A 15,633-nucleotide genomic window follows, 5' to 3' on the forward strand; every position below is an offset into this window, starting at 1 on the left:
TTATTTTTTCAACAGTTTCTCAGAAAAAGATTTGGGAATCAAAAAAAAAAAGAAGCACAGAGTTCACTACTTTCTCTATTGCCTTTATTCTTAACCCCCAACAGACTTTTTAAATAGAAATGCATAATTTTTAGGAATCCAAAATAGCCACTGGCCTAAATTAAAGTTCAGTGGACTCACATTTTGCAATTCATCTGTATAAATTAGGAGGGAAATTATCAGCTTAAGACCATTCCTGAGCAGCTATTCCACTTTGCTCCGTAGGTAAGCACTAGTTTTAAAACTTGAACTCTAGAATTACAATCAAGGACAGCAGAGCAGTGGGAGCTGTCTCGCGTTCCGGGCTAAGGATGAATGTAATGAATATAATATTGTATTATCGTAATCCGTCGTAATCAGCCTTGGTCATTATATCATAATTACAAAAAGCAAGCAATACAAATTTAATTACTTCTTGATAAGGCGAGCATAGATTCCTGCGCACAGAGCGGGTATCACCTACAAAAAGGTTTTAAATTTCTTAAATCATCAACATCAACAGCTGAAAATGAAACGTCAAGAATTCAAAACTAGAATTGGTTAAACTGAATTTGAAAAGTAATGCGTTCCGTATTGAATGCAGGTATACTACCACTTACTACTTATAAACAAAATAGCTTATCTCGAAGTGAAAGACTGGTCCAACAAATAATTGCATATATTAAGACATCAAACAGAGTAAGAAAAATCTCAACTGAAATAAGAATCGTACCATGGTTAGGCTTGCGATGATGAGGAGCCATGCAGCCACATGCATTACCTCTAATAAATCAGATCGTAGCGACATGTAGCATGTTTTTGTGTGGACAACTGCTTCATCCGGATGATTCAGATCCGTTTCCAGACAACGTTTGACCATTTCATTTACACAGCTAAAAGTCGTGTATTCGAACTGATTTAATGATGTAAGACATAAGATATAAAACGTTTAAACTAATCTTTTTACACTTAATTTTTTTTTACTTAAGTGAGAAACGAGTTCTCTTTAAGCTTGTTTTGTTCCGAAGTTTGATTAAAATTTTGATCAAATTTAAATCTGAAATTGACCATGATAACGGAAGTTTTTGCTTGAATCCCTTTTGATGCATAAACCATTTTGATGTTTTCCAAACCCTCAAATCATCAGTACCATTTACTCCACAGCAGTTGAACTAAAAAGAAGTAGATTCGTTTAATACTCATTTTGGACATACACTATATAAGTTGTCTGAAACATAAAGTCCAAAAAAAAAGATTTTGTGAAAAAGTGGAAAAGAAATTTCATTTACAATAAAGCTTGAAATTTTCACATTGCTCTGAAGTTCGTCCCAAGCGTAAGTAATTCCATTCATTTTCGGTAACCCATAAAGTTCACGCAATGATGTAAGCATTTTGAGATGGAGCGGTATTCTGTATTGTAACTGCAAAAATTATTGATAAAGTTTGGAAGATTTCATTGAAATACGGATGTAAAATCACCAAATCAAGTCCAACTTTCGAAAGAAATGTATGCTAGAATTGTTGTTTCAATCTTTAATAAAAAAGAAAAAACAGACCTGATGCCTAAATACGAAACCCATTACACCACCAATGAACATCATCATGAATATTACTCCGCTAGCTATCACATACTGAAATAATCTGATTAATTCCTTCTACTGCAACATTTCATTATGTGTTCATTTCAAATGATAATAAAAATAAATTAAGGATGTGTTCGACATTCTTCTGTTTTTATATTCCATTCATTAATCGAGATTAGTTGCTCGAAATTATCCCATCCAAAATCATCGAAAACAAACTGATATGGTAGGACAATGTGAAGCATATGAAGTGGTTCGATAGCTCAAATGGTTAGCCTTTTAAAAACGTTCATGATCAGCATGCTGCAATGCTGACCCAAGATGACGCACTATAGTAGCCGACCGATATCCATGACCATTCCCTCCATTTTTATTAGATTAAATCACATGTTTTGGTATCACTTTCTCAAAGATGAACAAACCGAATACATGAAACATCGCATTTCTTTCGATAAAGCACAAATCGACATGCTAGTGTTGAGAAATGCAAATATTGAGCTAACAATCATAATGCGGGCAACATCTACGTACAAACTTGGCTTAAGCAATTCTGCGTACTGTGATCGTTCCTGCACTAACCAACAACCGTATATTAGCACAGCTAACAAAACCATCTGTGGAAGAAAAAGAAATCTGATTTAAATTGAAATTTCTAACACATTTATTATTACAAACATTTAATACATTTTTTGTGGATTTTAGATTGCGAAATATGGATGTACAAATTATAAGTTTTGATCAAGTATTCAATTTAATATCCTTTTTGAAGTACTTTTTAATCCATTGAATAAAATTTTATGAGAATTAAATTAACATTCTTTCCATGAAACAAAAAGTGTTACAAATGAAAGAAGCTGTGTGCCGAAGAATACGATTCGTATTGCCTTTCCAAATGAACCGTAAGCTGTCCATCGGCCAAAATTCCCATTGTGTAATATTTGCAGAAAATTCAGAAATAATAAGAAATTCTTTAAAAATTTAAAGTTAATGGGTAAAAATGGTTGGGGCAGCGGTTGGTCTCTCGATGACCTGAAATTTATGAAAATTAATGAGCGTCCATTTTATATGAAAATAAATCAGTTTCCACTGAAAGAAACAAATTACTTTGTTGGCAAAATTTCAACTTTATGCAATGAAAAATAAACTATCTATAAGTCAGGTAAACATCACAATTAACTTTATACATTCAAGTGAAAGCGTGTTTAAAAATTGACAAAAGCAGAGATATACGTCAGACACTCAAATAATTGGGTGATGAAAATAATTATTAAAGCGTGAAACCAAGCAAAAAGCTGGTTTGATGCATGTGGAAAGAATTTCCAGTTTATGTTTGCACGTCGGAAAAGAGTAAAAAAAAATTTGAGGTGAATGCCTTCTATTTTCGATTTTTAAAGAATTGGTAATATCGGAGGAAGTTGTTCGTGATCATAATATTTGCTGAATGGACTGTTATTGCATATCTGTCGTATATGGATTTGAGAAAATCCTTCTTTCCCAATAATTTCATAGCAGTAAATGACTTCCTACTGCAAAATTAATACTCTACTTGTAGAGATCACAAATTCGAAATGAATTAAAGTTGTGCTTGATGAACAAGTCACTCTAGCGTTACTTTTTCAAAAACCTACAAGAAAAGGGAAAAAGTGGGACATTTTTTGAAAGACAAATACGAATCATCAAAAACTGGCCACAAATATATTTTACACAATATATATTTCCGATGATGAAAGAAATATCCTAGACTTATAAAGAAGTTACTCCAAGTAACATACCATTTGCTTCTGGAAATACACAGTAAAATATTTCCTTTACAGACACAATAATAGATTTCTTGTAGAAGCTAGTTTTTAAAAAACATCGGAATAGAAAAAGAATTTTAACACAGTCCATTTGGAATATTTGCCGGCGGGAACTTTTTGAAATTCCAAAACCTGAAGCTCAATTTCCCAAGGTCGACTGTGCTTCACAACACGATTTTTAACTGGCGAATCTATTAAATGCAATGAAAGATGTGTCAGCGAGGTGCAGCTCAATGGCGTTCAGTACAAGTGTTCATGGTCTCAAAGTTTCTAAATGATGTGGAAGTACAAATTCAAGATGGTCTTCAGAAGAGGACAGAAAAAGCTGTTGTCGCTTGCAATTTGTAGAGGCGGACTCCGACGGTAGACCTTGGTGCCATCCGACAGCCAGTCGTCCTAAAATCTTTAATACCAGAAAATCTGACCGCATTGTGGTGCCCTGTCACTCTTCTCCTCCCCTTTCCATTCTCTTAAGTGTTGGTCCCTCTATTCGATTTCTAATCGGCTGACAGCGATTTGAAGATATCGATCTTACTACAATATATCGTAAAGAATTCCAGTCCGCTCAGTTCATGGATGACAAAATCCTCAGATATCCTGACCAGTGCTTTTTAGTGGATTGAAAGCAAATTTTTACTCAGTTCAAGTTCCACAAGTAGCACCACATTCCCAAGACAAAGCACAAATGTAGAAATATTTCAGCTCCAAAACAAAAAACCAAGCTAATACACGAAGTCCAAAAATTATCGATTTTACCATTTAACTGCTACATCAAAGTTACACAAAGCAGACTGTTCAGAATTTTTTTGATATGTGCTACAGTTCCCGTGAATCATGAAATCATATTCTCCGAAGCTGGATATGTCACTGAATGGCCAGGTGTTCAATCTTTTGGGAATGTCAAAACAAAGACCTGAACTTTCACAGTTTATGCAAAGTACTCAGCATTACACTCTGCATCATATTTCAGCGAAAACATGGAATCCAGCGGTTCACATAACAATCGAATCCATAAATTCTAGACAAATATTTATGCAGGTAGGCATGAACTGTCGAATCCCGAAGTAAGAACCAAAAAGAATATATTAAGCACGGTAATTATTTTTCATAGATCTGATCTTTGCCATAACAATGATGGGATTTGCAGATTTTGCTACGTTTCTCAATTCATCACTTATACTGAAATGAAATTAGTCGAACCACACGATAAAAAAATGAAGGTTTATTAACCACTCAATGCAGCGCCAATTACCATAACAATTTCAATATCTGTTATGATTTTTCGATAACAAGCATTTTTCACAAACACTCACCGAACACGCATAAAGGGATTAAAACGTTTCTCTTCCCCAATTGTAGAAGGTACCGTATAGTTACCAGCCTTCCGTTGTTCTTCCGCCCAGGCTAATTTTTTCGTAATTTCATCATTTTCTGGTTCAACCGAATGAGCGAACTTTAAATTTTCAACAGTGTATTCATGCCCACAATATACCATCTAAAATAAACCAGTTGGGATGCAATAGGACTCAATGTCCAGCGCTGAAAATTTTCGAGAGTTGGATATTTTTGAAATTGTAGCTTCAGGAAGAAACGGAGTACCGTATCATTCGGCAGACTGCCCAGTTTTTCATTTAGAGCAGAATCCATATCTGTGGCATTACCTTCAAAAAAGCGTCCGCATCCTGTAACAGTAAGAGGAGAAATGATGAAGGGTAAAAACGAAAGCATAAGAAGGAATAAAAATTCGAAAGAATAACGGGCAAAACGAGATATTAAAGAGTCTGTTATAAAACGAAATAAGCAGAAACAGCGACAGCTTAAAATTAAGTAATAGCGTCCACTACGGCTGTTTTCTGAAAATCGGCTTTAGACGAAATGAAGCTCGTAGATCAGATATAACGTATACAGAAGCGGACAGTGAAAAAAAAAATGAAAATTAGTTTCCCTACTTCAAATGTTAACACAGAAAGATTATAAAGTAGCCACAAAGTCTATTCGATACTCTCAACTTGAAATTGATTCCATTCTTTTTTCGGGGAAATAATCACACTGCACTAACCATCCAGATAATGATCATTCTCCGTTAAAAAATTTGCAATTTATTATAATAAGTTGAACAAAATTTTTTGTTACCTCCTATAAACAATGTATCGCCAGTAAAAACTACTTTATCACCATTACCATCGGTAACATAATAGCAGACAGAGCCCGTTGTATGACAAGGCGTGTATAAGCACTTCACATTAACTTTACCAATCTGTGGCGAAGATATATTATGAACTATTTGGTTCAAACACTCGTAGTTAGTTCGAACTTAGAGAGAATGGTTCCAGCTCTCTCGGGTCGGGACAAAATGGTTAGCCTTATCACTAGCAGTTTAGTTATAAGTAACATGGAGAAAATGAAAGCTGTCAAATCCCACCTTGGAATCAAGTGTGTCCGTTTGCCACCAACTTTTGAGACGCTAAATGTGGTGCTATGAAATTAACATACCTTGAAAATATCACCATCTCCCACCTTACTGGTAATACCTATAATACGATCATCACCTCCATAAATGGATAACCCAGGATACTCAACAGAAAGCTCTCTTGTCGCACCAGCATGATCCCTGAAGGTAAGGAAACTACTGTATTCCGCTTTTGGTAAATGAATAAAGTTGATTAATTGTACAAAAAATTATACCAGTGATGATGAGTAACCAGGGAAGAAGTAAGCCTCACACCAGTCTCTTTGACGGCTTTATTTATCTGCAAGTATTACTACTTTAGTATTGATTCTATCAAAAACATCTCCACATCTTAATTTTATTAAACCAAATAAAAGTTCAACCATTAAAGGATGATAAAGTCGAATTAATTCTCAAAGCTGCAAACTGACGCCTTTCAAGTTAACCGGATCGACTATAGCGGCATTACTGGTCTCCTCATCAATCAAAAGATACATATAATTATCGCTCAACGCTGGGATAGGTATGACTTTCATTTTCCGATTTACAGTACTTGTCCAAATTTTTCGAGTGACAGCCAGCAACAATGTGAAGTACATACAGTGCCCTCTATGCACCGTCTAAAAAATGTTTGTTTGTCTGACAGCAAATAAATAGCAAAATACTAAACTCAAAAAACTACTTCAATACAATAACCAGTTCCGAACATCACCAAACCTGTAAAATCTTAAACAGAGAAGGGATGATATGACGTAAAACATATATCTTCTTTGAGTGGTCACAACAGTCTGATTAATTATATTCAAAAAATATTACAAAACCGATTCATCAAAGACAGCTGTCAAATCTAATCATACACAGTGAGATTGAAAAAAACTGAAATGAGAGAATTATAAAATTTGTAACATATCAACCTAATTCTAATCCCTTGTGAAGAAAAGACAAATGAATTGCAAAGGTAATATTAAAAAACAAAGAAATGCATATCCATTAACACATTGTCAAACACCTATAATTATCCTTTATATATGCGCTTCTCGAGAAATGAAAGAGCAAAGCTGACGACTAGAAATTAACACCCGTAAATTAGCTTATAACTGACTATTCTGCTTCCAATACTACTTATCAAAGCTTATTAAATCAAAATCTGAACCGACATACATCACAAAGTGCAACTATAAATGTCACTGCTTGTACCATACTATGTCAGTGAGGAGGATTTGAAATAAACTAAATCCAAAGAATAGAATAAGCTACAATTTGTCGCATCGCAAAACATTAAATATGACTATTTTTTGTTCAAGCCTTGGATATCGGATGAAAATCATGCATTTAACAAAATTCGCTAAAGTAATAGTGCAGTAATTAAACTTCAAGAAACTCTTCACACTGCAATAGATTCCTGTTATGTTCACGGTAACTAAGCTTCGCTCTAATTGATTTCTTCATGTAAGGTCGTGACGAAATCAATTAAAATAACTCAAAGATTATATATAAAACTCTGGTTATTCCATCATAACTTTCATTCCATTTCAGATATGAATCTGTTACACGAACTGTTCTCAGGACTACACAGTGATGCGTGGACGTCGAGGAAGCGAAATAAATGGATCACCATCACCATTCCAGCGACAGAAATTTCAAATTCAAGCAAATAGCATAGTCACTGACTATTAGCGGCTTTAGTCTTCGGCCATGAAATTTTCCTCCAAATTTTCACCAAATCCAGTAAGTACATTATTAGTGTCAGAATCTGGATCAACAGGTAATAAATGATCTATAGATGAAGCGCGTAACATCCTTTCAATGACTGGTTCACAATCTTCAGAGACCTGGAACGACAAAAAATTCCAAAACATTAAAAAAAACAAAAATTGCTGTCATGATCCAGATAAAAAATACCAAGATAAAAATCGAAAAAAAATTTAGGGCATACTTACCCCCTCAATTCCTGCTTCATTTCGCATTACTTCGCCTAGGGCTGGTACATTGGGAGACTGCTGAGGGGTTTTTTGGCCACTGGAGTTCTGGTTGGCACGCACACGTTCTTCATGAGATTCAGTAATCACCGAGTCTATTATTGATATAACACTATTCTTCGCTATTTCTACCATCGATGACACTTCATTTACTTGCTGAACAGCATAATTTAGAATTTAAACAACAGATTTGAAATAAGGAATAAAGTTTCAGGGACAGAACAGTTTCTTAAGCTCAAACTAACTGAAGCTAAAATTACCAAAATGAAACTGTCTCGTCACAGATTTTGAATGATGTGACAGTTGAAGCTCCACTTTCACCATCTTGGGACACCACTTTCCAGCTAAGATTACTGTTTGAATTAAAAGTTTTTTAGATATACCACCGTTTTTGCTATTTTGACAAATGAATTCAAATATTATATCATTCAAAGAATTTGGTGTAAATTTTTTTAATGGATGACTTTAATGCCTGCTATGTAGCTTTCACGATTTTATTCAAGACACCCGTTTTTCAAGCAGTTACCTCTATAGGGTTTTTTCAGGCACCTATGTCTTTCATAAGTCCTTTTTCCTTTGGATCTTCACAGTACAATTTTAATCCACTGAGGCGTTGTACCGATCCTTTTCACAATTCAGCAATTCTTTGTCAACAGCTTAGTACATCTGAATATCCGAAAGTTTTTCGTCTCATCTACGCTTACTTGGAAGACCATAAATATTTCCAAACTATCAGCTTTGAATTGTGACCAAATGAGAGCATATGAGCCAATCTTGGAGTATCAGCTTCCATAGTAACAAGGTCCACTTCTCCAACTTCCTTCGGCTTTTGCAAACATCGCACTGCTACTTTTCGAATCGTATACATCCCTCGTATTCGACGAGTTTTCCACTAATTTAGGACACCGCATAACATTTTACCTTTCTCCGCAACATGTCAATCCACGTCCACCTTTTAGTACCGAACTAAATGTCCATAACGAAAGGCCCATGTCGGAATTCTTTGACAACCTGGTACCTGAGATTTTCGGCTGCCCATCGCCGCTCTGATCTTCTCTGCAACCTGAGGTTGATTTGGATGATGTTGCAGTTTTTTTTTTTTCTGATTAATGCAACCAGCTCTGTAACAACACCTGTTAGCTTAACCGCAAATCGTCGTGAGTCGCCAAGCGGATTCATGCAATAAACGGTGCAGTCGCTGTGCCATATATTTAAAGCTAAGATGCCAAATTGTCATATCTCATAATCACATTAATCAGTTCCATCCACAGACATCAGGGCGTACATTTTGGATTTTAGAAAGATAACTATGCAACCGCTATCATTCATATCGTTTCAAGTTGAAGACCGTAAAAAAATGGCTAACCTGATTAACTCTTTTAGCTTCTGCAGCTTTCTTCTTTTTAGAACTACCAGATGGTTTCCCCGTTGCATCGCTTGAAATCCTCTCTATTGTTGGAGATGTTGGATCATTATCCGGAATTTCAAGGCATGAATCCATAAACGGATCACGAAATGTGAACAATCGCTGACAAAGTACCCTAAATAACCACTAATTGTCATCATTAGCAATTATCGATCAATTTCTGTAAGTGACAAGACAGTTTATTGCTCCTAAACAGAAAACACAAATAGTTCGCTGGTACAATAAAAGAGGCCGCTAAATGAATATAAATTAAACCTTTTAAGGCGCTTCAAATGGTTGATTTCTTTCTTAATATGGTATAAACGATTGCGCAACCGATTGTTGGACTGAAAATTTCTCAAAGGTTTCAAATGACTTAACGAAGTGGTTGAGAAATACACTTACAATCCCTGAAATTACTAGAAGAAACTGAACCCTGGAATATTTGAGCTATAGAGCAAAATAAATAAAAACCTTCATCTCCACCGTAAGGCCATAGCAGGTATTGCTGTTCGATAAAAAACCAAATCTTGAAAAGTTCAACGAGATTAAAAGTAAAAGCAATTGAATGGAGAATTTAATACCATATAAATATAATCATATTTCTGTTGCAGGTGAAATTTTTTAAGGCGATAACGTTCGGACACTGGTGACAAAGGTTCTTTCTGCGAATCAACCGGAACTGTGGGTGCCGATGATGAAATGGCGATTGGTTCACTGCACGAAGGTCCACTATCAAGTGAATCTACGCTAGCCGCAAACTGCATATTCTACAGAAAATGAAGTCGTGGAAGATATGAAAAACACTTAACACTTGAAAGATTATAGAGAACTCAATACGGTTGCAACTTGAAAGGTACAAAAAGTTAATTCAACAATCAAAATGCTGATTATCCAGAGAGAATGGCATTAATGCATAATACACTTACCATTCGCTTTAATCCTACATCAACCATGAACAAAGTTCAATGCGAATTCTGATGATTTAATAGTAAACTGAAGATATGGGACACGCAAAAAATGTAGTAATAGTTCTCCTTATATTTAAATTTCTGATTTCTGTAAAGATTTTCAAAAATTTTATTTTTAACGACTTAGCATTGCTATGCAAAAGACACATGACGAGTACGTCGTTCTTGCTTGCAAAGAACTTTAAAGGAATACCTATGTGATGTACCTGCTTATATACTGTGGTCAAATCAGCGGCGACAATTCCACTTTTTCCTTGTTGGTTTAAATTCCCACTTTGTACTCTCTCATCTCCTACTTCCTTAAAGGTATCTATATCATCCGTGATACTCCGATACTTCGTTATCGCACGAATAACACCATGGCCCTGACAAGCAAGCAAGCAATCAAGACATCCGAACACAGAGCACTCCCCTCGTCCTCCTTCCCGCTCCCTTTCACGTATCTACATGAATCAACGTGACACCCGAGAAGGTGCTCTATGGTGAGAGTGCTGCGAATAAAGATAACTTTTTGTACGAGCTGTAACAGCGCAATATTTGCATGAAAATATTGACGGGTGGAAAGCATGGGGAGCTGTGGGTTTTGGGCGTTTTCAATGTTTTTAGGGATGGGAATCACGATGTTTCGGATGTAATCAGCTTGGGAACGACATTTTCCGACATTAGTTAGTGCCACTTGAAGGGGTTTTTTATGTGCTATATGTATTTCTTCCTGTTGGCACTCATTGGCTGTGGTACCTCTCCAGTCCCCTCCCTCTTCGTTATTTCCACTCCTTTCATTCATATGAGATTCCTTTTATTTCGCCACTGATATTGTATAGAACCTCAATATTTCCATACATGGGACAACCTCATTTCCCAAGAAATCGGTCGACGATGTCAAAACTGCTGGTACCGTGTATTTGTCTTTATGCAAAAAATATTCACTTATAATGCCACAAAAACAAAGTTCTGATTTGTTGTTGGTGAAGAGCACATTCCATTCATGCCGTATAATCTTATCATAAGTTCCACACGATGCCATCTGTAAACCCGTGAATGATTTCAGCTGGAGTGAATGAATAAAGTAGTGTATCGCATTACAATTTGTTGTTACTGCTTTTATCCGTTAAAAACGATATTTGTTTTGCGGAGAAAATCAAGGAGAGCATTGTTTCCCGACATTCCTTTCATTTCCATCGCATGTCTTTAACATATAGTTTTACCCAATGATATCCTTTTTCCCTCTTTTTGAAATTTGTTCTTCCGTTTATTTTATAAGTGTTACTAATTTGAATCACTTAAATTACTTTCTTCAACAATTTCTCGAGTTCTCTTTTTTATAGTGAAGCTAAGCAGGACAATAATACATGGAACAGTCAACTGTCCTCATTCCCTACAACTTCTCTTTCCTTCTTCACTTCTTCAGGTAACTTATGAGTGAAAGTTATGAAAGTGAAGAAGTAGCGGAAAAGAATGAAACATTCTTCATTGGCTTCACATGTGACTTTGCGATCGTCGGCACAGTCTATTCGTTTCTAGATTTCCAATGCTAATTCCGAAATTGAAAAAAATTCCAGGTTATGTGACTACATACCATCAATGAAAATAATTTGGATTAGTTTCGGACGAGTTTTCTGCTCAGATAATTTGTTGCTGAAATGAGATTACTTCAATTTCAATTTTAACTGTAGTCGTTTATCGGTTTCACCAACTATCCAATCACGAACAATGCCGAACCGTTTTGCTAGTACGCAGTCTTTGACGTGTTCAGCTTTGATTTACTAATCTGTTCGCTTATAGAAAAATACCTTATTCAAGAGCAATATTTTGCAACACATAGCATCACTGCTTGTCCAGTGTTGATACAACTTCAAGTTTGACACAGTTGTGGATCGGCATCCTGTGACTCATCGCTCCTCTTATGAAACCATTCCGTTTAATTCAGCTATTCAGCTTTAATTCAGTTATACTGCCAATAATTTGGATTGCTTGGTCCTTAACAGTCAGTATATGGCAATGTCCTTCACTGTAACTGTATTTAAAGGGGTTGAAAAAGACAATATTTTGCAATTTGCCTCTCTTTCTTGCAGGTAAAAGTAAACTGGGACGTCTCACAATGCCTGAACCCGAAAGTCTTCCAAATCTAGATCTTGATGATAAATGCATGATGAAGTAAGATTTACATTCCAATATCAAATCACTATTAGCATTTGTGCTCACTATATATTTGTGAAAATCTCCTTCCGTTGAATTCCTTCTAAACGATTGTTCGCAGTGGCATTTGAATATATTTTAAACTGGACTGAAAATAAAATCAGCAGTTTTTACTGTCGACCCTGAACTAGTTCGTTTTTATTTAGACGGACTTCAGCGTCACTTTTTTTTTCGTAAACAAAGGAGCTTTTAATCTACCTAATGAAGAAATAACTGAATTTTCCTGATAAAAGACTGTTACTTTGTCTCAAAGTATGTGGGAATGCTGTCGTTTAACAGTTCACTTGAAATTTACACTAAGCAGAAAAAGAATGGAAAGTACATCAAAGTTGGGTTGACCTTTGCGTTTGCAAACACCAAAAATAAAACCGCAAATTTCAGTATGATACTGCTTTCAGTACAAAGTACTTCCAGGTTTTCGGAAAATGGTGAGGAGGTTCAAGTACGAGCTCAAGAGTTGGAGAAGATCGAGGAACTCGGGAGGGGGGCGTATGGGGTTGTTGAAAAAATGCGTCACCGTCAAACGGATACTATTATGGCTGTTAAGGTTGATCTACGACAATAACAAACTACTTGTAATAGCTTCCATTTAAAAAATAAAAGTGTAGCTCAATATGAGATTTGCGGAGAGAAGTAAATCATAAATCATTACTTTCATAACAAGACCTTAAGATTTTGTTGTTTCAGCGTATTCATTCCCAAATAAATGATGAAAGTCAGAAGCGAATGCTTGTAGAATTACAAGCTTGCATGAAAAGCGACTGCTGTCCACAGGTAGCGTTTGCACTTTGACGTAATGAATTGTTACATAAAAAATGATATTTCAAACAGTGGTCTGCTTTAAACTTTGACTTTTTAATATTCTGTAAACTTTTTGTATTTAAATTTGACATGCATTTCCAAGTAGTTTTTAGATGGTACGTTTTTACGGAGCAATGTTTCGTGAAGGCGATGTGTGGATTTGCATGGAAGTAATGGATATGTCATTGGATAAATTTTATCGAATGTGTTTCGATTCGGGTGGTCCTCTGCCAGAAATGTTTATAGCTAAATGTGCGCTTTCGGTGAGTGAAGTATTGGAATTAAATGTTATTGAACTTATTGAATGAATATCTACTTATTTAAAGCTAGTTTGTTTAACAAGGAGTAAGGATAAAGAGCAAAGGGTGAGTGATAAACTCTAATGCTTAGTAATGAACTGCTTAATTCCTTGTTCTGGATGAAGAGAAATATCGAATAAATAAATTTCTTTAGGTCGTTGAGGGGCTGAATTTCATGAAAGAACAGATGAATCTAATACATCGAGACGTTAAGCCATCAAATATACTGCTCAATAAGCAAGGAGCGGTGAAAATTTGTGATTTTGGCATTTCAGGCCATTTGACAAATTCAGTAAGTGATGTATCTTGCTTGCAATATTTCTAGAAATTTCTGGTCTAGCTTCTATTCTTTTTTTTTGAAACTTCGCTCGAAATGTTTTAAAATTCGTTTGCTTAGAATTACCTTTAGGTTGCAAAAACAGTGAATGCAGGTTGCAAGCCTTATATGCCACCGGAAAGAATCGAGGGCGAAAAGAAGGTTGCTTATGATGTCCGAGCCGATGTGTGGAGCTTGGGTATTACGCTGGTACGTATGTCTTTTCTAATGAATCAAAATTATACCATTGACTAGATTTTGCTACTATTCTTCATTTTATATAGGCCCACTTATTAATTTTCTCACTATCGCATTCAGAATCTAAATTGATGCATTCAGGTGGAAATAGCCTCGGGATCTCATCCGTATTCCAAATGGAAAACGCCATTTGAGCAGCTGAAACAGGTTGTTCATGAACCAGCACCAAGATTGTCTCACAGTTTGGGGTTCAGCGATAATTTTCAGGATTTTGTTGCTCAGTGGTATGTAGTATGTTTCACACTTTAACACTCAATTTTTATCCGTGAGATTAATGGAAACTTATTTTTTAAAGTCAGTACGACTCAAGGTTGTAGTTTCTTCTGCATATATTTCTTTTTCAGCCTAACAAAAGATTATAACAACAGGCCAAAGTATCCAGATCTGTTGGCTCATAGTTTCCTTGATGACGCTCGTAATGATCACCAATTTTCAATGGGAATCTTCATCCAAGATATTTTGGGTAAAGCAGAACGTGAACGGGAATCCGTTCTTCAGAATTTCAACATTGATACACCAGTTCCTGAATCTGTTGGTTCATCAGCAAATCATAATCGATAATCAGTGACTTAAAAAATTATTTTGAATATATGTAGTGTAATCTTTTGTTCCCATTAATTTTAGTTGACTTTTTTTGGGATATCTCAGAGCTGATTCCCTCTTCTTCTTACCTTACCACAGTAACATTAACTTCCATCAGCAGCAATAAAATGAAAGCGGTTGATCAAGTTTTTTTTGTTTTGGAACGCTACATTTAAATTTCTTTATCGCTTTATCCTCTTCAGAATACGTCAGTTGGGCGGTTCAAAACCATTAGGCCAAAACCGTTTGGCCCATTTAGCCAAAGGACCTCATTAAACAACCAGTTTCTCTTCTAAAAGCGAAGTCTTCACGCTCTTAATCATCTTGCTATTGTTTTTTATGTAAGGATTTGTATATCTTATTTCATTCTAGCTTCGAATTTTCGTGTTGATGATGCTGTATACATTTTAAATGATTCATTTAAAACACTGGTATTTGAATCCTTTTAGTTTTTTGAACGAACTATTAAGTGCCATTTTGAAGTTTCAAGAGCAAGAATATTGGCACTTGACTTAAAATTATTGGAGTGAAATTTAACTTTTTTTCTCTTTTGTAGGATTTATTGCAGTAATTGCAGGATTTGTAAAAAGGGGAAGACAACCATATAAAATTTCTGTCTTACAGTTTGGATCGGACAAAGTTTTCAAAAAGTGTTCTTACTTCCTTCGCTTTGTTGATATTATTTCCCCATTTTGAACCAATTTATTGGTATTGGTGTGTTATCCAGAATTATCATTCTGATGGTGCTCTCCCAAATTTAACTCTCTCTTTCACGTTTTCATCCAGAAAAGCTGATAGTAATTTATTGAAATGTTTGAGTACGATGGTACCAACTACTGTATTAATTAATGGTTTTTATTTTGACTGTATTTTCCAGTTTTCTATCAATATATCTATCCTACTGCTAGTAAATTGAAATGTTTGAGTACGTGATGCATGGCACCAGCTATTGTATTAATTAATATTTTTTATTTTGA

At 35.4% G+C, this 15,633-nt stretch overlaps 4 protein-coding genes across 4 annotated transcripts; 1 reads left to right on the forward strand and 3 right to left on the reverse strand.

Annotated features, from left to right (window-relative positions):
• Positions 1–388: 388 nt before the first annotated feature.
• Positions 389–2,264, reverse strand: LOAG_02230 (tetraspanin family protein). The gene is made up of 6 exons (XM_020445953.1): positions 2,024–2,264; positions 1,575–1,649; positions 1,329–1,439; positions 1,087–1,190; positions 752–911; positions 389–498 (listed from the first exon to the last, which is right to left on the reverse strand). Exons 1-6 carry the CDS (start codon positions 2,213–2,215, stop codon positions 448–450), a joined length of 693 nt encoding a protein of 230 aa, XP_020303645.1. The 5' UTR covers positions 2,216–2,264; the 3' UTR covers positions 389–447.
• Positions 2,265–4,340: 2,076 nt separating this feature from the next.
• Positions 4,341–6,743, reverse strand: LOAG_02231 (hydroxyacylglutathione hydrolase). The gene is made up of 7 exons (XM_003137769.2): positions 6,281–6,743; positions 6,086–6,150; positions 5,894–6,011; positions 5,534–5,657; positions 5,000–5,082; positions 4,714–4,895; positions 4,341–4,579 (listed from the first exon to the last, which is right to left on the reverse strand). The coding sequence occupies exons 1-7, from the start codon at positions 6,446–6,448 to the stop codon at positions 4,486–4,488; spliced, it is 834 nt and encodes a 277-aa protein (XP_003137817.1). The 5' UTR covers positions 6,449–6,743; the 3' UTR covers positions 4,341–4,485.
• Positions 6,744–7,531: 788 nt separating this feature from the next.
• On the reverse strand, positions 7,532–11,228 carry LOAG_02232 (hypothetical protein; the record flags this gene model as incomplete). Its single annotated transcript, XM_020445954.1, has 7 exons — positions 7,532–7,681; positions 7,790–7,984; positions 9,195–9,369; positions 9,510–9,580; positions 9,818–10,003; positions 10,411–10,647; positions 11,055–11,228. The coding sequence occupies 7 exons, from the start codon at positions 11,226–11,228 to the stop codon at positions 7,532–7,534; spliced, it is 1,188 nt and encodes a 395-aa protein (XP_020303646.1).
• Positions 11,229–12,302: 1,074 nt separating this feature from the next.
• LOAG_02233 (STE/STE7/MEK3 protein kinase) lies at positions 12,303–14,641 on the forward strand (the record flags this gene model as incomplete). The annotated part of the gene is made up of 8 exons (XM_003137771.2): positions 12,303–12,358; positions 12,815–12,947; positions 13,088–13,174; positions 13,315–13,464; positions 13,655–13,792; positions 13,910–14,026; positions 14,156–14,298; positions 14,419–14,641. The coding sequence occupies 8 exons, from the start codon at positions 12,303–12,305 to the stop codon at positions 14,633–14,635; spliced, it is 1,041 nt and encodes a 346-aa protein (XP_003137819.1). The 3' UTR covers positions 14,636–14,641.
• Positions 14,642–15,633: the final 992 nt, after the last annotated feature.

This window comes from Loa loa, assembly GCF_000183805.2.
Source record: "Loa loa unplaced genomic scaffold supercont3.110, whole genome shotgun sequence".
NCBI classification, from domain to species: domain Eukaryota; kingdom Metazoa; phylum Nematoda; class Chromadorea; order Rhabditida; family Onchocercidae; genus Loa; species Loa loa.

Coding starts and splice junctions, on each gene's coding strand:
- LOAG_02230 (XM_020445953.1), bottom strand. CDS start 2,215: ATGGTTTTGTTAGCTGTGCTAATATACGGTTGTTGGTTAGTGCAGGAA. Junction 1,191..1,328: donor GGGACGAACTTCAGAGCAAT/GTGAAAATTTCA, acceptor ACTTCTTTTTAG/TTCAACTGCTGTGGAGTAAA. Junction 499..751: donor TCATCGCAAGCCTAACCATG/GTACGATTCTTA, acceptor ACCTTTTTGTAG/GTGATACCCGCTCTGTGCGC.
- LOAG_02231 (XM_003137769.2), bottom strand. CDS start 6,448: ATGTACTTCACATTGTTGCTGGCTGTCACTCGAAAAATTTGGACAAGT. Junction 6,012..6,085: donor CTGGTTACTCATCATCACTG/GTATAATTTTTT, acceptor CCTTACCTTCAG/GGATCATGCTGGTGCGACAA. Junction 5,658..5,893: donor GAGATGGTGATATTTTCAAG/GTATGTTAATTT, acceptor TCTTCGCCACAG/ATTGGTAAAGTTAATGTGAA.